This window comes from Diospyros lotus, chromosome 10 (genome assembly GCF_014633365.1).
Source record: "Diospyros lotus cultivar Yz01 chromosome 10, ASM1463336v1, whole genome shotgun sequence".
Classification (NCBI taxonomy): domain Eukaryota; kingdom Viridiplantae; phylum Streptophyta; class Magnoliopsida; order Ericales; family Ebenaceae; genus Diospyros; species Diospyros lotus.
The window spans coordinates 28014554-28038751 of NC_068347.1; the positions used below are offsets into that span (position 1 = coordinate 28014554).

Sequence of the window (24198 nt, forward strand, 5' to 3'; positions counted from 1 at the left end):
TTTAAAAAAGATACATTTATTATACTTTAATTATTATTTACGTTATCTTATATAAAAATATTATTTAGATACTCACTGAAGATATTTTTGTAATATTCAGGATGACTGTTCTTTATCGGTCCCTTATGTTCGTACTTTCGATTATGTAAGGAGAGGTAAATCAAAAATTAGGTATTTGATCATTGTATAAGGGAGAAATTGAACTCACGACTCACAAAATTACACCAATATATCACTTGCCCTTTTGCCATTTAACTTATGCGCTGGAAACATATTTTTGTTATGCTTGTACATATTAATGGATGGTTTTTAAATTATATTAAGAATAAAAATAATTTTAATTTGGACTGTAGTTGTTTTTTACAGTTTGACCTATGAGATATTTTAAATGATTTTTAATAAAGTGTATAAAAATAAAAAATCATCAAAGATATATAAAATATTTTATAGTCTCAATTGCAAAAAATAAATACAGTTTCAACAGTAAATAATCAACCTCTTATGTTAATGCAAATATATAATATATTAATGTATGAATGCCACTAAAAGAATTATAATTAAGCATCCTTCTAGTATTTCTATTTATAATTTATAATATTGAATCAAATTTTTATTTATTATTATTATTAATGTTATTAAATAATAATTATAATGTGAGAGCTATAGACACGGATATGGGGCTGAGATTCCCTGAGTACGACGTCATAAACGTACTCTACATTTATTTCTTTAAGAAATTTACCATTCAGCCCTCGGTACCTTTTTCATTTCTGCCCCCTATTTTTCCTAATCTTTGCTCGTCCTCTCTAGTATCTCTCTCTCTCCTCTCTCTCTCTCTCTCTCTCTCTCCGGCGATCTTCACTGGCCAGCGACGCCACCGTCAACGGGCTCCTCCGTTCGGGCCTTGCCGCCGTCTGTTCCGGCAAGTTAATTCTCCGTTCTGGGTTATTTGCTCTGTTGATGAGTTGCGAGTGGTTTTACTTGGTATTTTCTTTTGGTTCATGAGGGTGTTGTGAAGGGCTTGTGGTTGTTGAGATGTCGTTGAGGTAGTAATTACTGGTTAACTTGAGTTTAATTTTGGTCGTTGTTTGGATCCATGGATGTGTCAGCACCGTTGCTTTGTCTGGATTTCTGTGGTGGTAGTGAACTTTTGGTGAATTCGGGGTAGTGGTAATTATAGGGTTTTTATAGTGCGGCTTGATCTTTGGGACTCGTGGGGTTGTTACTGTTGTTGTGGAATCTGGGGATTTTGCTCTGGTCTTTTAGATTTGGTCCTTGTTCTTTGAGTTTTAGCTGATGGAGGCTCAATTTGGGGGAAAAGCACATCGTTTCTATGGTCCAGTGATTTCGGATTTGAAGGCAGTTGGGAAGAGGAGTATGGAATGGGATTCGAACAATTGGAAATGGGATGGCCATCTGTTTACTGCTACTCCACTTAATATTGTGTCATCAGATTGCAGAGTTAGGCAATTATTCCCAGCTGGGTCTGACATCCCGGCTAATACAGGCCTGTCTAACTGTTCATCCTCATGTTCAGATGAAATCAGTTTGGGAAATGACAAGAGGGAAAGGGAATTGGAGAAGCGGAGGAGAGTGGTTGTTCTTGATGATGATGAAGAACTGAATGGTGAGGCTGGGTCCCTTAATTTGAACCTTGGTGGGCAAGTGTACCCTATTGCTGAAGCTGAGACGGGAAAATTGGAGGGGAAGAGTGGGAAGAAGACCAAGGTCGTTGCAGCTATTTCAAACCGTGCGTTATGCCAGGTGGAGGGTTGTCTAGCTGATTTGAGTAGTGCCAAAGATTATCACCGAAGGCACAAGGTATGTGAAATGCATTCCAAGGCCAGTAAAGCGTTAGTAGGAAATGTTATGCAGCGGTTCTGTCAGCAGTGTAGCAGGTGAGTTCTTATCTGGGGACAGCTTCTTGTTGGTTTCTGTAATAGTTTATCCTCGTTGGAAAATGAAGATTTAGCAGTGTCTAGTGATAATTGTAGATTCCTAGTACAATCCTTGTCCTCTGTTTTGGTTCTCTACTACTAGATAACACAAACTGAGGCCAGATGACATTTCTCACTGCATTTTTGGATTTAATTTTTTATGCAACTTGCTCCTTGTATGTGTCAAACTTGTGTTTTTGTGAAGAGTTGTTTTGTCAGTTAGAAACAATTTGGTTGTCCCTATGGCCAGGTTTCATGTTCTTCAAGAGTTTGATGAAGGAAAAAGAAGTTGCCGCAGGCGTTTGGCTGGGCATAATAGACGAAGGAGAAAGACACACCCAGAAAATGTTGTTAATGGAGGCTCCTCGAATGATGAGCGTAGTAGTAGCTATCTACTTGTTATTCTACTCAGGATACTCTCCAATATGCATGGTAAGAATTTCTCAATGAAAATTTAAAAATTTTGCTCCTTTATGTCAAATTCAGTGGGGGCTTGATTGCACGTAGGATCTTGTGCTGGAAGAGGGTTTTTACATTTTCTTCATTTGGTGATTTCTTTTCAATGTTATTAGTAATTATTCTAAACAGCTATCTGTTGTTAACATTTTATGTGGGATTAATACTCAGTGATCTTGGAGTCCTATTTGATTGTGGTGGATGAGATGATAAATGCCCAATTTTGTGCCCAAAAAACTAACATCATTCTTGAGGTGGAAGATGATGAATTCATTTATTTATATTCTTTTCAAGTGGTAAGATGCTAGTGATGATGATATCTAAATTCTAAAGAATCATGATTTTTGAATAAGCAGCTTCTGCGAACCATTTCTTTCAGTTGGATGCACAAACAATAAGTTATTGGAGATGAAACCAACATTTCGGTGTTTTCTCCATGCTTTAGAATAATGTAATGTTATCATAGAAATGAATGATTGTGATTGTGAACTGATAGACATGACTGCCATTTGCCATGGCTGGCAGCTGAGCTATAGTGGCTTTTCGTTTGTTGTGCGTAAATGATATGATGGTTTTTGTTTTCCAGACAGATACAGTGTGGCTAGTTTATCTTTGTTTTATTTGTATATGCGTGCTGTGCGTGTTTCTCTAAATGTTCTGGGGTTGTGCTAGGTTTGAAGGTTAAATCTGTTGTGCCAGAATTGATTATTTTAGGAGTTTCCCGTACAGGATTTTCCAAATATTTCTGTGCTTCTACCCTAGGGTGTGGAGTTGTATTCTTTTAAGCAATGTACATTATTTCATCTTTTCTTTGCTCCTTTAAATCTAAAGTAGTCTTGGACAGGGTAGAGACTGGTTCCAAAAGAGAGTGGCTAGTTAGAATAGAGAATAACTTGAATTGAAAGTATACTGTGAGCTTACCATACACCTTTATGCTTCTATTTACCATCCATATCCAGGTGGCCTATGGATTTGAGAAGATATAACAAGTACATGACCTTTTTTAAGGAAGTGTGACTCATAGGAATTATCTTTTAATAGGTTGGATAGTGTTTGTACCTTGTGAGAGTCAATGCTTTAGCATTAGAAAATTAGGAATGTTTATTGGAGATCTTACTCAAAGGTGCTTAAGGAGATTTGCTAGTAAAAGGGACAAATATTTTGAACAGGTTTGGCAATGGCTAAATATGGTTGTATTGGGGTGGTTCGGCATTGTCTAGAGATGAATGTGTCTTATGGAGAGGGTTGTTGAAATGGGTTTGCCAAGTTTGGAGCAGCTTTGTGGTTGCTCTTGCTTCAAGGTTGGTAGAGATGGTATGAAGTTGTGGCATCATCTGTGACACGAGAAGATATAAGTGAGATCCTCATGTCTGATTTCATTTATGCTTTTGACAGAGAGACAACTATAGTAGTTACATTCACAGCAAGGGGCAGGTGTCCTTTGGGATGTTTGATTGAGGATAATTTGCAAATTAGGAAAGTGGTTTTCTGAACTCGTGCTCCTTCTTTATGAAGTTATGGCCATCTGTGACTGTGAGGGTCATGCTTCATTTATATTGGAGTGTTTCATAGAGGTTGAGTTTGAGTTGGTATTGTTGGGGCTCACAAGGGATTGGTGTTTCGTGAATTATGTTGATTCGGGGGCAGATATTGCATGTTGAATGCTGGTGTATCTCTAATGTTGGATTCATCTAATTTTCATATCCAATGACTAGGACATGGCCTAGTCATTATTTTTTGAATAATCTTTCCTTTGTTTAGGTTAAAATGAATTTACAGCTAAACTAGAGATTTTAAATGGTTTTTGATATTTTTTGTTGTGTATATTTCCATATTAAAAGCTAGTACCTAAACATATTTATTTAGTGTATGTTGAAGTTGAACTATATATGTTTTACACACATACCCTAATTCAGGTGTATGTCACTAGTAATTCATGGATGCAAAAGAGCACATGTAATGAGGATTTTCCTTGAAGGGCATTTCCAATGTTGGGGCCTATGACAAGATTAGCTTTTTTCTGAGTGTAAACTTCATGTTGAAATTTGACCAAGAGGAGGAAACTTATTGTCAGCTGGTGTTGGTCTGTTGGATATGCAAGCATGTTTGAGTGTGTCTTACACCTTGGACATTGCAGTGTGAGAGACATTTGGATGTTGAATTTGATAATGTTCAAAAACTTGTTGAGTTTTTGTCTCATTGTGTTGATTGATTGATGAGCTATTCTTCAATTATTATGAGAAATTCGCCCTTGAGAAGAGTGGAGGTTCCTTCACCTATGTCTTTGTTTAGTTTTTGTACTCTTAAAATTTAATGAATGAACGGACATTCTTTTGGGCATTGTAGGCAAATCTTATTGATCATGTATTTTCAGTCCACAAATTGCTCCCTTTTGATTATTTTATATACATCCATATTGATTACACACACACACACACATAAAAGGAAAGCTAGGTGGCTGAGAGCTGGACGAGGGGCTGTGTCCTTTGATGAAGACTTTGTTCTCACTACATTTTCTTAAATTATTTCTGCTGAAGACTTCAGATTAATTTAGTTTTAGTAAATATGTTCTTCCAAAGTGCTGTTAAGAAACTAGATATTTACTTGAAGCATCCTGAAGAGATCAATCATGCTGGTACTATTTTATATTTTCTTATATGTTTATTGAGATAAATGAAGTGTGTTGGATGCTTAGCTAGTAATTGTGAAGCTATGTATCATATTCATGCTATTTGTGGACTTCATCTTCCACATTTTGCGACATATAGGTAGGAATAGGAAACTAAATTGCATAGTCATCTCATGTAATGTGGATTAAAAATGTATAGTAATCAATTATTTTGTTCCATGTGTGAATAATGATTTTTTGCCCTACTTGGTGGTCCGACTGGACAAAATGTCTAATATGCCCTTCCATTGGTTTTAACAAGCATTGTAAGTGTTAATATCAATCCAAGAGTATATTGGACATCTTTGTCAGTTAGACTACCAATTTGGACCATCAAGTAGGACTAACTATCATTGTTCAATATGTATTTATCATGTTGTCTGTGTCCTTGCTTGTGCCTATGCAACTTAATTTGTTGAATTATAGTAAATGTGGTTCTTTTTATCTTTTTCCTGGTAAAAGAAAGGGAAAATAATAGACGAATAGATGCATTATGCTTCTATTTGGATCTGACTTCTTTGGCATATCTTCATGTATTGTTGAAAATTGTTTAAACCTATGTAATGAGAACTTAATCTACTTTGAGAATCCTAGATGATATCAAGATCCAACACCTTATCACTCACAAAGTGTGGGCCCTCTGTAAAGTGCAGTTAATAGCTCAGATCAAATGAAGGATCAGGATCTACTGTCTCATCTATTGAGAAACCTTGCTAGTCTTGCTGGCTCAATTAATGAGATAAATGTATCTAGTTTATTCCCTGGTTCTCAAGACCGGCAGAATGCTGGGATGCCTCTCCAGGCTCCAGAAAAGGTTTGAGATCCTCATTTCAAAGAGCTCAAAATGCGCCTCTATTTTTGGTTCTACTTCTAAGATCAATGATTGCATAATTCAGGATTTGCTGAAGCCTAATGGACAATGCACGACTGCACGTGTATTTGAAGGGATGGAGAAGAGAACTTTTATGGATGATGTTCAGGCTACAGCTCTTCAAACTTCATCTACTATTCCTTGTCGTACAAGCAACATCATTCCAGCCATAGCAAGTTGTGCTGAGACTTCAGTGACAAGAACGAAATTGAATGCCATTGACTTGAATAATGTTTATGATGATTCTCAAGACTCTGCAGAAAACTTGGGGAGTTTTCAGACTCCTGTAAATCTGGGGGCTGGGTCTCCTGCAAGCAGTCTATGGGGACACCCAGACTGTGAGAAGGCAAGCCCACCTCAGGCAAGCTGGAATTCAGGTTCTACATCCACCCAGTCACCATCTAGTTCCAATGGGGACGCTCAGGTACTATTTTATGGCTATTGAATGTTCTAGTTGAATGGCTGCAATTGAAATTAGAAATATATCTGGATGTTAGGCCTCACTGTGTTGATGAATATGATAATTAATATGCTCCAGAAGTTGCTTTTCCATTTAAGGTTTTATTAAAAGACTTTTGTTGCTGCCATAGCTCTCTCTCTAGTGCTTGTGTTCATGGATAGACTTCCTTTCTTGTTTATGGTCTATACGATTGGAGTTGGTATCTTTGTAAAAAAATCAGTGAATGTTCTGGCATAAGGAATTAATTGTGTGCATCTCTGTTTCCTATTTAATGCAATCTGTTTCTTTTGCTTTGGAGACGATATCGTTTACATGACTCCACAGATAAATTTTTCTGTGGTTGGAGGTGATATCTTTAGTTTCTTAGCAGTTATGGAATTTGTTGGGTTTACTCCATCCCAATTCCTTGGTACAGTCAGTAGAGAATAGGTGGGCATATGACTGGATAAGGACCTGTGCAAAATTTTAACCAAAACAAAAAGCACTGCCAAGTTGCATTATTTCTCTTTCCACTGATCTGCAAAGTCATTGGAGAGAATTGCTCACTTTCTCGTTGTTTCATTCATGGAAAACTAGTAGCCACATGAATAGATTGCGAAAGGGCTGGATGTTAGTGTCTGCAAATTCTCAAGAATATTGAGATAGCTACTCATAGATTAAATAATCTTTTATTTTTGTTTGTGAGCATGACAGAATTGGGACTCATTCAACTTCTACGCAAAACAAAAGCAGTACTACACTGCAATATCTGTTTCGGTCAATATGTTGTCATTTTATAGAATCTCCATTCTCTTTCACATTGTTATTTCCTTCATGGAAAACATGTAGCCATTTGAAAAGATTGTGAAAGGCCTGGATGGCAGCATCTACAAACTCTTAATTATGTTGAAACAGGCATGCATAGGTTAGATAATCTTATTTTTGTTCTATTTCCTCGAAAGAAGTTTTGCAAGTGTGAAAGCCCTGGATAATGGCGTCTACAAACTCTCAATGATGTTGAGACAGGCATTCATAGATTAGATACTTTATATTTTTGTTCTATTTTTAGCTCAAGAAGTTTCAAAAGGAGTTATAGATTGAGTTTGCTGAGATTGCTGAGTGGTAGTCTTCTTGTGTATCCCCCTGATATATTTTGCTCATACATATGCTTAAATATATACTGGAAAATTGATTTGTTTTAAGTGATTTCAGTTAGATTTATATTCATATAGCTACATTTTTTTTTTTTTTAATTTCTCAATGCGGATGACCTTGCAATTTGAGTTTATGGTTTATAGACTAACTATTGCCTAAGTAATTAACTAGATTGATGGAGCATAATCCTCTTATTGTACCGAAAGGATCTCCTTTCTCATCTATATTTTCTTGATTAAATTTCAGAGTCGCACAGATCGAATTGTTTTCAAACTCTTTGGAAAAGATCCAAGTGATTTTCCTCTTGCTTTGCGGAAACAGGTACCTCTTTGCTGTGAAATTATTTGATTATAGTTGTTTAATGCTCACACTAACAGAAGACTTTATTTTGTTAAATGTGTTGTATTTTTCAGATTCTTGACTGGTTATCCCATAGTCCTACGGATATTGAAAGCTACATAAGACCTGGCTGTATCATATTGACTATCTATCTTCGCTTAGAGAACTCCACATGGGAAGAGGTAAACTAATCTGTCATTAACAGGAATTTAGAGGGCTACTCCTTGTCCTTGGAAAATACCTCTAAACCTTGAAGTTACTGTTGCTATCTACAGCTTTGCTGTGATCTGAGATCCAGTCTAAGCAGACTTCTTGATGTGTTGGATGATTCTTTTTGGAGAACGGGATGGGTGTACACTAGGGTGCAGAATCATGTAGCATTTATATACAATGGTTTGTTCTTGCCTTTTGGTTCCTTTATATATTTTCTTCTGTTCCCTTTTCATTCATATCCTTGTGCTATCATGAGCCATAATGCCAAGCATACTTTTTATTTTCATTTTTTGCTGACTGATACCAAGGATACTTAAATTCTGCTGCAGGTCAGGTTGTATTAGATACGCTGTTGCCTCCTAAAAGTCATAAAAACTGCAGAATCTTGAGTATCGCACCCATTGCGGTTCCTGTCTCTGAAAGGGCTCAGTTCTCAGTTAAAGGCTCCAACCTGTCCCACTCAAGCACGAGGTATCCTTCATTAATTTTAGTTGTGTATCATCACTGAGTGCATGAATGGAACGCCGTATTTGAAGTGTCAAAGATTTTCTTCTTTTTCTAATTTTTCTATTCTTGCTTGGGTGACTGTATATTTATCAAGTTATTTTTCTTTTTTGTATCAGGTTACTCTGTGCACTAGAAGGGAAGTATCTGGCACAAGAAACTTGTTCTCACATAATGGAGGGAGTTGATATGGTCCTAGATCATGATGATATCCAGTGCCTCAGTTTTTCTTGCTCTGTACCAAATGTTACTGGGAGAGGATTCATTGAGGTAATGCAATCCTGGTTCTATCCATTGTTAAAATAAACTGTCTGCACATACAAGGCCAAAAAAAACAAAAAAACCAAGTCTGTACACTGTTAATTACTGAATTAAGCATTAACTGCATCATGGTGTTAAGACTTGCTAAACAAGTTTTTTACATTTCCAACTTATGATAAATAAAATGTTCCACACAAGGCAAAAAAGCTTTCTACTTTCTAATTTGTGCAGATTGGGGTTACTAAAATGATTTTCCATTCATGAATGTGTTGTGCACCTGTCCATATTGGCTATTTACTCTTTGAACTTTAACTTTGGCTCCAAATTTCTGGTGTATGGAAGTTAAATTGAAGGAGGGGAGGGCATGCGCTGGTAGCAACAGTAGGGTTGCTCTTTAGTGAGTGGAAGGCCACGGATTCAAAATGTGGAAATCTCTTTGCGAAGGGTAGGCTACATACAGAAACGACCATTCCCCAACCCTAACAATGTGGGGCGCCTCGTGTATTGAGAGTGCCCCAGAAATTAAAGTTGAATATATTAAAAAATGACCACCTATCAAGCCTTAATCCCAATAGGTGGGGTTGACTACATGGATTGTATCTTGCCTTATCATTTCATTTATGGCCTTATCTTCTATAAGGCCCTCATAACTCATATCATATTTAAGAATCTCCCACTTAAGTTTATTTTTTGGGTCTTCTTCTACCTTTTTGCTAAATAACTTGTTCCTTTCCACCCATTCTTCTCATAGGAGCCTCTATTGGTTTTTTTCTCACAGCACAAAGTTCAAGATATTGGAAACCATACTAATTTTATGTGGGGACCTTTGTGCTTAAATTTTGGTGGTTTTCAGTTGGAGCTTTAAACTATGCACCCTCCCCCTTCTAAAATAATAATAATATTAATAATAAGGGGAGATACGAGAAGAATTAAAAACCAGAAAGAAGAAAATAAGGTGAAACACTTGCCTGTGCCTTCTAAGTTTCTTGTCTCTCTGGATGTTTTGTGCATGCTGCAGAGAACATGTCATGACTCCAAATGCATGCAATTCTCTCGTTTCTGAATAACTGATACTCATTATTTATTCCATCAGATTGAGGACCATGGTCTCAGCAGCAGCTTCTTTCCATTCATAGTCACAGATCAGGATGTGTGTTCGGAGATTTGTTCACTGGAGAGTGTTATATACATGGCTGAGATTGCTGATGATATGCAGGCAGAATGTGAACAAACAAAAGCCAGGAATAATGCACTGGACTTTATACATGAAATGGGTTGGCTTCTCCACAGAAGCCAGTTGAAGTTAAGATTGGGCCCCACAGATCCGAAGTTGTATCTATTTCCTTTCAAACGGTTCAGATGGATCATGGAGTTCTCGATTGAGCATGACTGGAGTGCAGCGGTTAAAAAACTTTTGGACATTTTGTTCAATGGTACTGTAGATGCGGGAGAGTATTCTTCAATTGAACTTGGATTACTGGAAATGGGCCTCCTTCATAAAGCTGTACGCAGAAATTGCAGATCTATGGTAGAAATCCTTTTGAGATACGTCCCTGATGGAGGCTTGGAAAAGTCTGGGTCTGAACAGAAACCATATGTTTATAAAGGCTCTAAGTTTTTATTTAGGCCAGATGCTGCTGGCCCTGGGGGTTTGACCCCTCTACACATAGCAGCTAGTAGAGATGGTTCAGAGGGGGTGTTAGATGCGTTGACTGATGATCCTGGAAAGGTATCTTCTCCTTTCCTAGTGCATATTTTCACTGTTTATTTACAATGCGAGGCTTCAAATTTGTCACAAACCGGCAACTTAAATTTGAACCAATTGCCTTTTGCTTTGGTGTCTGTTTAATTTCATCCTTGAACTGGTCATATTATGGAGGCAGCTTTTTTTTTTTTTTTTTTCATTAGTGGTAAAAAGAATTTGAACTGCTTGATTGGGAATATTTTTAAAATTGGTATAGAAAAATGAAGTAATATATTCCATGCTATGTTCCAGGTCATTTTGTTGTCTTTTGTTACTCTCCCCTTCTCCATATTGACATGGGTTGCGCATTTCAGGTGGGAATCGAAGCGTGGAAAGGTGCTTGTGACAATACTGGATTGACTCCCAGTGATTATGCACAGTTGCGAGGATACTCTTCCTACATGCATCTGGTCCAGCAGAAAATTAACAAGAAAACAGCAAAAGGGCATGTAGTTGTTGACATCCCTGGCGCACTATTTGAATGTAACATGAATCAGAAACCAGCGGATGGGCACAAAGTAACTAAAGTTGCTAGCTTTCACACCGAGAAGAGTGAAATGAAGCCAATTCGAGATTGCAGACTATGTGAACAGAAAATGGCATACAGCAGCACCAGAACATCACCAGCCGTCTATAGGCCAGCTATGCTTTCAATGGTGGCCATTGCTGCTGTCTGCGTTTGTGTGGCTCTTCTCTTCAAGAGCTCGCCTGAAGTTCTTTATGTTTTCCGGCCTTTCAGATGGGAGCTTCTCGAGTATGGATCAAGCTAAAGATAGGAATATAGCTAGCAGTTTCCTCTGTTGTTAACTGATCTCTCTTTTTTTTTTTTTTTTTTTTTGGTGGGTGGGGGGCGGGGGCGGTGGAGAGGTTTTCTTTAAGATCTTACCCACCAGATATGGTGGGATGCGTGAATCCAGATTTCGATAGGAAAATACTAAATATGCTTGTTTACCTGAAAGTTAATCTTAATTTGCAATAAAAAGTCAATTATGTGATAGTAAAAAGCTGAGGTAAGATGCAGCTGAAGCCTGAACTGCCATTTTTGTAAAGATGGTGTAACTATGCTCCAACTGAAAACCCGCCGACCAACGAATTCTTTGGCACATGGGAAATGACAAGATACATAGAGATGTCAATACATTGGCACATGAAGAGCTAAATTTTGAAGTACAGAATTGGGATCAACTATCCATCAAAGAATGAAAATGGCTGTGGTGGCTTGGTTGTTGATGGTTTAGTTTGGACATTTATTCTTGGCAGGCTACATCTTTTTGGATGTTTTATGATATCCGTTAAGATTTTTTCTTCGGGAAATGCCATCAAAACTGATGTGTTAACGAAATTCTGGCAAGTATGTTCCACTTGTTTTCTTTCCCAAAATATGTGGTTTTTTTTCTTTGTCCAACACGTGGTTGGTTCAAAACTCCAGAATCCTTTAAATATTTTCAAAGCTTGAACTGCATTTCTCACCGGTAATGGCATTGGCTTGGAATCACGTTTAATTGATGTGGAACTAACCGATGTTAGTTAAGACTGAATGAGGTGCATTCTGGCAAGGGTTGGATGAAACTGTCGTCTCGTGATCTCTCTACCGTGTTGCTGAAATATCCTCTATTTAAGCAAATCTAAAGAATCTCTTGCCTTCGCCTTTCATCTCTAGGCTTCATTAGTGGAAATATGGGAATGGAGAAATTCTGTTTACCCTTTCTTGTTCTTCTTGTCACTTGGTTCTTGTGTTTCAGCTTGAGCACAGGTATGTCATTTAACATTTTGAATACCGACAGGAAAATGGGCTGACAGATTCTCTCTTACTCTTCTTTTCACTGAAAGAAACATTTCTAATTTCTTTTAGCAAATGCTAGGACAAAAAAGGAAGTTTCTGATTTCATGCTTAGGAGTTCGGAGTCATCTTTAACTGTGTTATGTATGATATAATGCAGGGTCAGGGTATGATCAAAATGACAGGAAGCAGGTATAAATTTCTCATCTTCCTAATTATTTTCATTGTTTAGGGGAAATCTCACCAAGTCCCCTACAAAATTCATGAAACTACTGGTGACTTGTTTTCTCGGCAGGCTGAACCATTGGTGTTTAATTTTGCAAGCAGTGCTCTCACTGAGCTTCATCGAATTCAAAATCATGAGCCAAATGAAGTTACAGACAGGTAATTGTTGCTCTGCTTTCACCCAGAAATGAATTTGGTTTCCCTTCCAAGTTTCCAGTTTTTAGCCCTAGGATTTTAGTTTTAGCATGAATCCAGGGACCAAGAAAGAGACCCTTTACCAGAGAACAATGCTTCACTATCTTCCTCCTATCAGGCAATCTGTTCTCCCCTGCATCTTTAATCCTCTATTACCATCAGTTTTTTTTTTTTTGTTCTCTCTCTCTTTTCATTGAATTAGTTCTTATAGCAGGGCAACAGCGATAAGACAACGTGGTGCATTGTTAAGCCATCAACCTCAGCTGTTAAACTTGATGAAATTATTCAGTTCTCTTGCACTCAGTCTGATGTTGATTGCAAAGGCATCCAATATGGAGGAATATGCTACAATCCTGCCAACAGCAGAGTCTCTGATGCATCGGTTGTTATGAATCTCTACTACAAGGCCAGAGGAAAGCACGCCCAGGCCTGCAACTTCCAGGGCAGTGGTTTGATTGTTACCCAGGACCCTTGTAAGTGATGAACAAATTTTAAATAGCTGCTGCAAAAGATTGATGTATTTGCAGAGTTAACAGTTAAATCATGCAAAAAAAGCTGATTCTATATTTCTGGTGTTTGCAGCTGTTGACAAATGCATATATCCAGCTTGATAAGGTTGGAAATTGAAGGGATATGAGATGGTTGGATGCTACAAGTAGTTTTGAGATTTGAGTTTGATAAGCTCATGGCAAGAAATGATATACGTCTTGGTGAGATGGAACAGGTCTTTATCTGATTCTTCACAAAAGAAAGAGGATTGTCAATCTCTTCCCTGGACATGAACGATTATGTTGCTGATATGGTGCAAAGTTGATTGATTCAGTCTTTGTACATCACCTTCAATTTTTCTGATATGACAAACATAAGCATGAAGGAGAAACATTAAGTCTTAAACAGCCAGCACAATTTAAACCATAAAGCAAAAGAAATCCACCGGATTATATCATCTCAATTCTTCAAGGCAATCAAAAATTCCATTGGAACGCAAAGACAGCTAGTGAAAGAAGAAATAAGATAATCAAATATATGAGACAAGACTAAGCCTCAATAAATGCATTCAAATTTTTATTTTGAAACACTCACAGAGCCTAGCAAATGTACTGCAGCTATACTGCCGGATACAAACTCGTTTCTCACAGCAGTCATAGCTATGCATGCAGAATATAGAGAACTGATACACATTGTCAGTCAGTCTTTCAACTGTGATGCCGCTTAAACAAAGAAATTTTAATAGCAAATGAAAAATAAGAACACGCGAAGCGATAAGCAAAATCAAAGGAAATTATGCTTTGACAACCGATCACCACCCACACCATAGGATTGATCAAGCTTGAACCTTATCCCACTTGAGGGGCTTAACCACCTCCCATGTAAAGTCTGGGTCATCCCTGCCAAAATGTCCATAGGCAGCAGTCTTCAAGAATCTTCCATTGCCGCCCCTCTTGAGATCGAGGTTGATGGAGATCATGCCAGGCCTAAAATCGAAGCTCTCCTTCACGATCTTGAGAATCTCTTTATCGGGAATCTTCCCAGTCCCATACGTGTCAACAAAAACAGACAAGGGCTCAGGAACACCAATGGCATAAGAAACCTGCACAATGCACCTCCGGGCAAGTCCATTAGCCACAATGCTCTTTGCAGCTTGCCTGACAATGTATGCTCCACTCCTATCCACCTTGGTGGGGTCCTTTCCGGAGAAAGCACCACCACCATGAGCTCCCCACCCACCATAAGTGTCGATGATGATCTTCCGACCAGTGAGACCGGCATCACCATGAGGCCCACCAATGACAAACCGGCCAGAGGGGTTAAGATGGAAGATGGTTTTCTCATCCAAGTACTTCTCGGGAATAACAGGCTTGATGACATGCTCCTTAAGATCAGCGGCAATTTCATCATTGGAGACAGTCTCATCATGCTGGGTGGAGATGAGCACAGTGTGCACTCGAACGGGAACCATGGCACCATTGTCATTGTAATACTCAACGGTCACTTGGGTTTTACCATCAGGCCGCAGCCATGGACAGGTCCCGTTCTTGCGAACCTCAGTCAAGCGAGCTCCAAGCTTGGTTGCAAGAACATGGCTGAGGGGCATCAACTCAGGGGTCTCATCAGTTGCATAACCGAACATGTGACCCTGATCACCAGCACCAATCTCCTCAGGGCGCTTGGTTAGATGGCCATGGACGCCCTGGGCAATATCTGGGCTCTGCTGCTCAATGTTAACAAGAACCTTGCAGTTATCGGCATCCAAACCCACATCATCAGACACAAATCCAATAGCCCGGCAAGTATCGCGCACAATTTTCTCATAATCCACATTGGCCTTGGTAGTGATCTCTCCAAAAACCATGACCATGTTGGTCTTGGTGCAAGTCTCACAGGCAACTTTGCTGTCAGGGTCCTGTGCTAAGCAGGCATCAAGCACTGCATCAGAGATCTGGTCGCAGAGCTTATCTGGGTGCCCCTCATTCACTGATTCAGATGTGAATAGGAAGGTCTCCGTTGCCATTGGTTTCAAGCTGCAGAGCACAATAGTGAAACGGATCTCTTATTAAACCGCACTTAAGAGTTTAAACCCAACCTGAAGTATAGAGGCACTTTCACTATAGCCTTCCCAAAGATGAAAATTGTAAGATTCAAGATTTCAGAATACGTACATTGCTTCATAATTAAGTAGAAATAAAAAAAAAAAAAACTGTAAACCACACAGAGAAAGGGGAATCTCCAGCAATGTCTGTTAAACCCTGGCCTTCGTCGAAAGGTAAAAGTCTGAGACCAACGGACCACAAGCTTGAAAAGAGTAGACAGTAACTTAACATTGCAACAGACTCAGAGATCAAAGAAAGCAACGACAATTGAATTCTATTAAGCCCTAAAAACAACCAGAATCAGAATCTGATCTTCCCCGAACCAGAGAGGTAACAGATCTACAGGGCTTAATGTCGTCCAAGACGATCTGAACACCGACAATCAAAGAAACCCAACACAGATCCCGGCCATTTACTAACAAAATCAAGTGAAACAATGTAAAAAATATCTGCTCAAAGATGCACGCAAGCAAATCGTTAATACACCCACATTTCGACCAATAACAGAGAGACACCTACGGGAAAGCAGACAAACAAGAAGCACAAGCAGAAGCAGCAGAGTGCGGCTGTCGGAGCATTTCCAAGCAAAAAACTAAAGAAGCATTTACCTGAAGAAGAAACAGAATAGAGAGACGTCGCCTTGCGTTTGCTTTGCTTTCTGGACTCTCTCTCTCTCTCCCCCCGAGTATAGATAGGGCAATGAAAAAGCCTTGTGATGGCTTTATAGAGGTCGAGGGTTCGATGAATCTGCGTCTCTCTGTATCAACGGTGGTTGTCCAATGGAAGTATGAAGTGAATGTGGGCCGTTGGATGATCTTCCGGCGTGTAAGATCGGACGGCTGGCATGTGGGGGGGGTCGGCGGCCGAGAACGACGCGCTATGTGCCCTTTACCTACCCACAGGCCACAGGACAGATCAAACCAACCGGCCGCGGCGAAATTTTACCACACGGGAAATAAATCATATTTTTTTTTTATCAACAATTATAATTATCTGAAACTGAAAGCAATATAATTAATTACTAAAATTAAGTTAAGTGAATTTTTTCATTCTCGATGCTTTCCTATCCTATCTATCTTATTATTTGGCTTCAATAATATTATTGAACAGATACAATAATAAATTATTTAATATAAAATATTATCATCAAACCGTTTAAGTCTGTAAAAAAAAAAATAGTCATAAGGTCGAGAATGTTCTCAAGAGTGGATTTCGTGCTGGCGTTTGGAGAAGGTGGTTAAAGGATCTTGGGGGTGAATTCTCAACTGGTCTTGGGAGGAGATCCCTAGAAAGTTTTGGGGTGAATTCACAATTAACTCTAAGAAAAGACATTTAGAGAGCCTTAGACTGAAGATCTCGAGTGGTGTGAGGCAAGCTATCTAGTGGCAATCTCATGGGGCATGAGAGACTCTTGTGTCTTGAGTGAATGCCTCAAGGACTGAGCCAATGTTTTTCTTGACTCCGTAGATTAGTGGTGTTTTTTTGTTCGGCCCATTATAGACTAATTCATTGGTTTTTTGTTCGTTTCTAATAGACGACATTAATTGTTATTGTTGAGATGCAACAACAAATTTATTTGACAAGAAAAAACCTTATCAAATGGACGCGAGAAAATTTTTGCGCAAACACTTTAATATTTAAATAATTAAATCAGACAGACACTAAAAATATTGAAGTCTTTACTAAAATCAATATTAGAGATGTATATTTTCTTGAATGAATGCTTACCTGTTTATAAAGGAGCATGGAGTAGTTCGAAATAGTTCAAAATTAAAATTCTTACATATAACGTATATCTTGACTTTTTAGAGTTCTATTAAGATTCAAATTCTTGTAGATGATATTTATTTTCGTATTTTATAATTTTTTTAGAATTAAATTTTTTTAAGAATATTTATTTATTATTTCTTTAAAATATTCAAAAAAAATAAATTTGAATGATAAAAGTTATGCTGTTTTGATCATTGCGTGAGACCCTTCGTATTTGAAAAAATATTTTGGTATGAGTGTCATCCCGGACCGCAGCCGCATGGCAGGACCGTTGCGGCTGGATTTGCATGAGGCAGCCCCCCCGTGGCTGGGCTGGGGGGCTGCCCATGCGGCCGCGCCATGGGGCTGCACCAGCGGCTGTGTGACTAGGCCACTGAGCCCTCCGCCGCCTTCTTTGTCGACTTGTGGGCCATATTAGTCACTTGCCACGAATCTTCTACTATCCTCAGTTGCTGGGTCGTCCTGATTAAACTGTGTTAATTTGTTTATTAATTTATTTTTTAATTTTTTTTTCATGACACATCAAATAACATAATAATTTTCTTAGAATAATGGCGTGCCAAGTTTAAATAAATTGTCTTATTATCTCAAACAATTAGCCCATACTTGAAACCGTATTTGACCAGACACACGCAGTTGCACCATCACATTCAGGACATAGGACCAATTAAGTTATTTTTTAAAACGTATTGTAAGAATAAAAAGATAATAGTGTAATTTTGTATATTTAAAGATAATTATAATGATATAATTAATAATTATACAAATGTGAGTTCTACGTTAATACGTGGATATAGATATAGTACTTAGTTTTGGTGGGATGTTGGGTGAGAAATTTGGTATGTACATATATAGTTTTCATTAGGGATGGATGGCTGGCTGGCTGATGGCATCAAGCCATCAAATAGAGTCAAAATCAGTAAGCATAGAATTGAAGATTGCAAAACAGTTGGTTGGCCCGACGATGAGTTTGGTGGCATCCACGACTGCTCCTGCCGGGCCCTCATCACTCACTCACACTGCTCTTGAAGCCTAATTGAAGTTAAAACTGCACCTCGTTGGTTTTATTTTTATGTGCCTCTTTCTTTTTATTGACTAATAAGTGTGTTTGTGGTGGGTGGTGGGTCATGTCGGACAAAGCCCACCACCAACTTGAGTTATGTTAGGCGACAAACCCAAGCTCCGAGCGCCTAATGGTTTGCAAGGTTGACTGATCTATCTAGGTCAATGGTCATATAAGTCATGTTGGCCGCTTGTTTGACGTCTCTCAAAACTAGAGAATGGCATGCATAAGTCAATCAATACTAATACTTAGGGTGCAAAAGGTGAAATCTCTCACTTAAGTGTCTCTTAAGAGTCTCTATACACTGTTCTATTTATGTGGGAGGGATTAATCATGATACATGACGACCCCCAAAATAGGAGGTATAATGCATAGTGCTTACAAGAAACACCTCCACAAGAGGATGAAATTCTCACATTGTGACTGTCATGACTCAAACCTGTATTTTTGGATATAATCTTCTATCCCATGAATCATCCGTGCTATGCCCAATCAATACTAATACTAAGAGGCCAATTCTTCGATACAAATGCCTCTGACCATTGGATATAGGGCCTGTTCTTTCGGTGCGTTTTTATCGGAAACATGCAAGATTTCTTTAATATACATTTGCACCCATAAATTTGTATAAATTCTCTTTTTAATCTCTATACAATAACTAAAACAACTAACTAGAGTTTTGTAGGTAACGTGGTCTAAATTGAATCTAATTGAGATGTAATATAAAAAATTAAATATCAAATTAAAGAACCACATCATTACGTCTCGTGTTCCAATGTTCAAACCGTTTTAGGAAACAAAAGAATATAATGGGAAAATATTATAAATGCAAAATTAAAAAAAAAGTATTTTCTAATTGTCCATCTTCTCTTTGCCCTTTGAAACACTTAAGTTATTTATGACATATTTAAATATGTTAAATTAGATGATAAATCACCTTTGACAGCTTAAAAATAATTTTTCATGTTTATGAATAAATATAAAATATATAAAAATTATATACATTCATCATGATAAATGGTAATCATCATTGTTTATTTTTTATAAGTGAACTATACATCATATGGTTTAGGGTGAAATGTCAATTACCCTCTTAATAATAATGTATCATCTCATTTATTTGACAAATTATAAAAGACAATAATCTATATGTGTATTTGTATTGTTCATGTAAGTTTAACCAATCTATTTTCTCGACTAAACACAGATCAAGCGTAATAAATAAGAACACAGAAACGAAAGTTACAATCACAACTCACACACACACAAATAATTGACACAACAAGATATGTGTTCAGATCAATAGATCCTACTCACGACACAGGTTCCGTCTTTAGTCAATTAACTAGATTTCTCAAGTTTACAACCGATTACAAGATCTTAAGAAATGAAGTAAAACAATATTGCAAATACAACTAAAGTAGAATCCAAAACAAAACAAGAACAAGTGCAGATCTAAACCGATCTCGCGATCAAGGTTTCAGATTTGTTCTTTCAACCAACCAATCTCTCACGCCTTAGTTGCTTAAAACAATATAGAGATTAAAGCAATATAATTCTTACTAGATGATCTTACCATGAAAACAACTAACCAACCGATCGAAACCAAAAATCAAAAAGAAGGATTCACATGATGTGTCTCGCTTCAAGAAATCACCAACTTAAGGTTTCAGAAAAAGAGAGAGTGCAATCTGTCACGATTAGGGTATCACACAACCCTTTTATAGCAACATTAAATGGATATGAAAATGAGTTGGACAGGCAACAACAATACGCAAAAGAATACGGACATGGACTTGGCCCATAGCAAAAGCAAACTCAGCCCACATGATACATATATATATATATATCAACAAAAATGTATAACAATTAAATTCAAATAACATGAATATAATATGATTCTCAATTTCATATAACAACATGCAATTAATTTTAATAAAAAAAAATACAAATGAAAACATTTAAATAATTTTGAATCACACAAAATCAACTGTTCAAAATGAATTTTAATGTAATAATCATAAACATTACATCAGTGCATAAATTTGAAGATACAATTTATGTCAATTAAACATTCTTGTGCATAATAAAATATATATAAGGTGTTGGTGCAATTTGAATGAAATTGAGAGGCATATGCATAATAAATAAAAAAATAAAAGGTCTAAGTGAAATAACCTAGAAGTTTAGGGGTAGAAGTGACACCTCAAAAAGTTTAAAATTTGACAGAAATTATATGTGTCCATTGCCTTCACCTTTAGCCCCCTGTCACGGTATCAACAATGAGTCGGCAATCGTTCTTTAATCACCGCCAAAACACCTCATTTCATGTTGGAAACCTTCCAACCATGTTGCCAGTTGTCGTTTGCCATTCCTTCCTAGGAATCATTGAAAAATGTTAAAAATGTTGAAATTGTCGTCAGCACCTATCTTCTCTAGCTACGAATAAATTACTAGATTGTTTTTTTCAACCACTAAAAGCTCTAGTTTTCCCTCATTTTCCCATTTATCCCTTCACTTTCTTTCTCTCTCACTTACTCTCTCTCTGTACATCTCTTGGTGCATCCAAAACTGAAAAAAATTTGACTTTTATAGCTTAGTTTGGTAACCCCAACATGCCATCATCATTTTACCAGTCACTTCCACCACTGTTGATCTCTATTTAACACATCTATTGTTATTGTTAATTACTTTCACCAATGGATATACTATTCTTTCGCCTTTCAGCCATATCTATTTTCCACTGCCACCATTCCTTTGATCAATTTTCTAATTTTGCATATATGTGTATGCATCATCCAATTTTTGCCTAAGTTTTATAATTTTTTTGGATTTCTCACATATTTCTTCATTATTTTTTATTCCCAATCAGTTAAGGTCGAATCTAAGCAATTTTTAGCTCATATTTGATCGACCCTTGCTATTGTTGTATTAATACAACAAAAAAATTATAATATAGGAAAGTATGACGTGAATAGCCTAACAAGGCGTGAGTGGCTTTCAAGATGCTTGTGAGTCTCAGAGCATCAAAAGAGTCTTAAGAGTGACGAGAGAGTTCTAAAATGATGAAAGAGTCCCAAGTGATCAAGAGACCCCCAAAGTGACAAAAAGTCCCAAATGATTGAGAAACCCCCAAAGTGACAAAAGACTTGTTGAAAAAGAAGTTGGTTAAGGTTGTGGGTGGGTGTCCTTGCATAGACTCTTCAATGCCTAAATTAGTCTATAAGAGTGAAACACTTGAAAGCAAAAGAGTCTGTGCATAAGATCGAGCATACTCGAGTGAAGAGGAGATCATCTTATTTATAGATAACTTGCTTTTTTCTATGGGCATCTCAAAAACATCCTTAACCAAGTCGCATGATTTTCTAGAAAAGTTTCTTGTGTGACTTGAAGAGAGACTTCTAAATTTAAGCTTAAGCTGTTCGTGAGACTTTCCCACATATAATTAGGGAGGTGGTGACTTATGAGATGCCTTGGGAGGGTCACTCAATCATGCTTTGGCATTGTGAACAGTTTACTTGCATGGCATCGATACATGGCCAAGTTCCTCAATTAAAAGGTGTCTACGCATGACTTTCTTGATCACGCGCAGGTGTTCGGTCACTTTGCACACACATCTCATTCGATCACTTAGGCCTACTCACTCGGTCACTATGACCCCGTATGCACTCACTTGGTCACTTGAACCCCTGCATGCGCCCATTTGGTTGCTTGGACCTCTGCGTGCTTACTTGTTCATTTTGTAGTCACTCCGTCATCTTGTAATCATTCGGTCACATGGTTACCCACTTGGCCAGCAAGCTCATTGGGTCTTCATGGCTGCATGCTGCTTGGCCCAATCACCCGCACAACCCATTTGAACTTAAAACCTTTTTGCGACCATGCTTGGTTAGCTTGCTTCCTTGGCCTTAATCATGAGATGGGTTACCTAATTGGTACGGGTCCATTTTGTTACACTTGGACCATCTACGTAGGCATAACGCTTGCATTGTCCAATGGGTTGGTAATTTTCTTTGGTTTCCTTTAGTTTATTTTGTCAATACTTGACTTTAATATCTTACACATTTGTGGTCTTAAATTGGTTATGGAAACAGTAACATGTTCTCTTCCATATCATCTCCAACGTTAAAAAATGGTTCAATCCAATTCATAATAATTTGTTCAAAATTTTGACTCAAGGTGGTATACTAAAATTATTTGCCTCAAGTAACTTTTTTGCAATCTCCCAAACTTAATTATTTCCTATCAAATAGTCGGCAGTAAAATGTGCGAGCACTATAGTATTCTTGATTGTGTTTACTTTGACCCTCATCTCTTAATGTATCTTTACTCAAAATTTTAATGTACTCGACAATTTCTGACGAACTTTGAATCTTTCGAGTTCGTCACAACCCCTTTCTACTATGCATACTATTTGATTCAACCCAATTTAATTTAGTTTGATTGAATTTTGAGCTCAAAATTGAGTCTTTAACTTAATGAAAATATCTATTCGGACATTTTTAAAGAATTATGTTTCGCCATTCATTCTTTATAAAGATTACATTTATTGCCATATTAGTCACAAACACTTCATGAGATTGCATATTGTTGTGATAATAGTTATTATGGTTTGGATAGGTTTGTCAACGATATAAATCTAAGTCAGATTTGATTTGGATTTAAGTAATCCACATTTGATAAGAAAATGATTTGATTAAGAATTTAAGATTCATTTGTATTTGGATTATATTTCATGGATTTGAATAAAATCCACACAATAAGTAACATGTATCCAAATTTTTTTTTATACTTAGATTTTATTTCAATGTTGAAAAAAAGGAATAAAAACAATAGTAATACTATATATACTACTAGTTCAAGACAAAATTTTTATATAAAAATTTCATATGTAGCCATTAATATTCATATATTCAAATGACACTATTTTGACCAAGAATCATACTTGTATATACAAAACATTGTTAAATTTTCTGATATATATATTTTTAATAAAAAATATATATTTTTTTACATTGAATAACTTGTTATGTATAAAATATTTTTTAAGCTTAAACAATTTCACAAAAAACAACATAAAAATATTTTTACATTATAAAATATATATTAGCTCTTTGCCAAATATTAAGTATGGTCAAGTCTAAAATTTTATATTCTTAATTGATCCAATCATAAAAATACAAAGTCAAACCAACACAACCCAATTAACTTTGGGTTGGATTAGGTTGGGGATTTAGTAAAAAAAATTATGAAATTATATCTATCTTTTATGGTTTAAAACTTATATAACACCAATATGTTAAGATTCAAAAAGCGTATTTTGATATGAACACTGAGAAAGAATAACAAACAAGGTGAAAACAACAAACACATTACACTGAATAAAAATGGGTAATTATTATAACAATACTGTTGGGTTGGAATCATAGAAAACAAAATTAGAATTGAATTAGGTCAAAAAATTTTAAACCAAACACAAACCCAATTACATTGGGATGGTTTGATTCACAAATTTGTCCCAAGTCCCAAGCCGTTAGCACCCCTAATTTAATATTTTGTCCAAGGAAATATTAAATAATGAATAAATATGTATAAGTAATTTCATTTTTCTTCTGATTCAAATATCAGATATATAACCTTAGAATGGAGAGAGAGAATGAAATATGAGCAATTGTACCACTTGTAAGCTCCAGCTTCAAAATTCAGCTGACTCGTCTCTCCCAATGTTATTAGTTAAAAGTAGTGAAAATAGTTGAGTTTTAACAGTATAGTGAGCAGGGCGAGGCGGCACATCTGATATTGATTTTGTAACCACTGCAAGAGAAAAAATGAAAATGATTAACATGAATGATAATAAATTAATAAGATCCGAAAGTTAAGCTTGAAAGATTCTAAACAAAAAATAATGCTACATGTGTATGAGATGATAACGGATTTGCTGATTTGGAAAAAAAAAAAAAAAATTTACTGAAGTGTCAGAGTAGGAA

At 36.8% G+C, this 24198-nt stretch overlaps 4 protein-coding genes across 12 annotated transcripts in view; 2 read left to right on the plus strand and 2 right to left on the minus strand.

The window, feature by feature from the left end:
- The first annotated feature begins 795 nt into the window (after nt 1-795).
- On the plus strand, nt 796-11453 carry LOC127811015 (squamosa promoter-binding-like protein 1). Its single transcript, XM_052350693.1, has 11 exons — nt 796-1898; nt 2188-2369; nt 5715-5875; nt 5958-6356; nt 7773-7847; nt 7940-8047; nt 8141-8258; nt 8408-8549; nt 8702-8852; nt 9937-10572; nt 10902-11453. Exons 1-11 carry the CDS (start codon nt 1297-1299, stop codon nt 11355-11357), a joined length of 3030 nt encoding a protein of 1009 aa, XP_052206653.1. The 5' UTR covers nt 796-1296; the 3' UTR covers nt 11358-11453.
- A 192-nt stretch (nt 11454-11645) lies between these two features.
- Nucleotides 11646-14731, plus strand: LOC127811017 (major pollen allergen Ole e 10-like). Its single transcript, XM_052350695.1, has 6 exons — nt 11646-12340; nt 12528-12559; nt 12663-12751; nt 12848-12905; nt 13002-13260; nt 13370-14731. The coding sequence occupies exons 1-6, from the start codon at nt 12265-12267 to the stop codon at nt 13396-13398; spliced, it is 543 nt and encodes a 180-aa protein (XP_052206655.1). The 5' UTR covers nt 11646-12264; the 3' UTR covers nt 13399-14731.
- LOC127811016 (S-adenosylmethionine synthase 2) lies at nt 13803-16151 on the minus strand. Its single transcript, XM_052350694.1, has 2 exons — nt 15987-16151; nt 13803-15309 (listed from the first exon to the last, which is right to left on the minus strand). The coding sequence occupies exon 2, from the start codon at nt 15297-15299 to the stop codon at nt 14112-14114; it is 1188 nt and encodes a 395-aa protein (XP_052206654.1). The 5' UTR covers nt 15300-15309; nt 15987-16151; the 3' UTR covers nt 13803-14111.
- Nucleotides 16152-23589: 7438 nt separating this feature from the next.
- LOC127811612 (protein GFS12) overlaps nt 23590-24198 on the minus strand; it is a 29181-nt gene continuing 28572 nt past the window's right edge. For all 9 annotated transcript variants that reach the window (XR_008025748.1, XR_008025749.1, XR_008025747.1 and 6 more), the window contains one exon: nt 23590-24025. The gene's annotated coding sequence lies outside the window, so the exon portion shown is untranslated. The remainder of the gene's footprint in view (nt 24026-24198) is intronic.

Excerpts from the sequence above, each read along its gene's own strand:
- LOC127811015 (XM_052350693.1), top strand. The coding sequence starts at position 1,297 with ATGGAGGCTCAATTTGGGGGAAAAGCACATCGTTTCTATGGTCCAGTG. Across the intron at positions 6,357-7,772 it reads GTTCCAATGGGGACGCTCAG|AGTCGCACAGATCGAATTGT; the intron begins GTACTATTTTAT and ends ATTAAATTTCAG. Across the intron at positions 8,259-8,407 it reads TGTAGCATTTATATACAATG|GTCAGGTTGTATTAGATACG; the intron begins GTTTGTTCTTGC and ends ATTCTGCTGCAG.
- LOC127811017 (XM_052350695.1), top strand. The coding sequence starts at position 12,265 with ATGGGAATGGAGAAATTCTGTTTACCCTTTCTTGTTCTTCTTGTCACT. Across the intron at positions 12,560-12,662 it reads ATCAAAATGACAGGAAGCAG|GCTGAACCATTGGTGTTTAA; the intron begins GTATAAATTTCT and ends TTTTCTCGGCAG. Across the intron at positions 13,261-13,369 it reads GATTGTTACCCAGGACCCTT|CTGTTGACAAATGCATATAT; the intron begins GTAAGTGATGAA and ends TGGTGTTTGCAG.
- LOC127811016 (XM_052350694.1), bottom strand. The coding sequence starts at position 15,299 with ATGGCAACGGAGACCTTCCTATTCACATCTGAATCAGTGAATGAGGGG.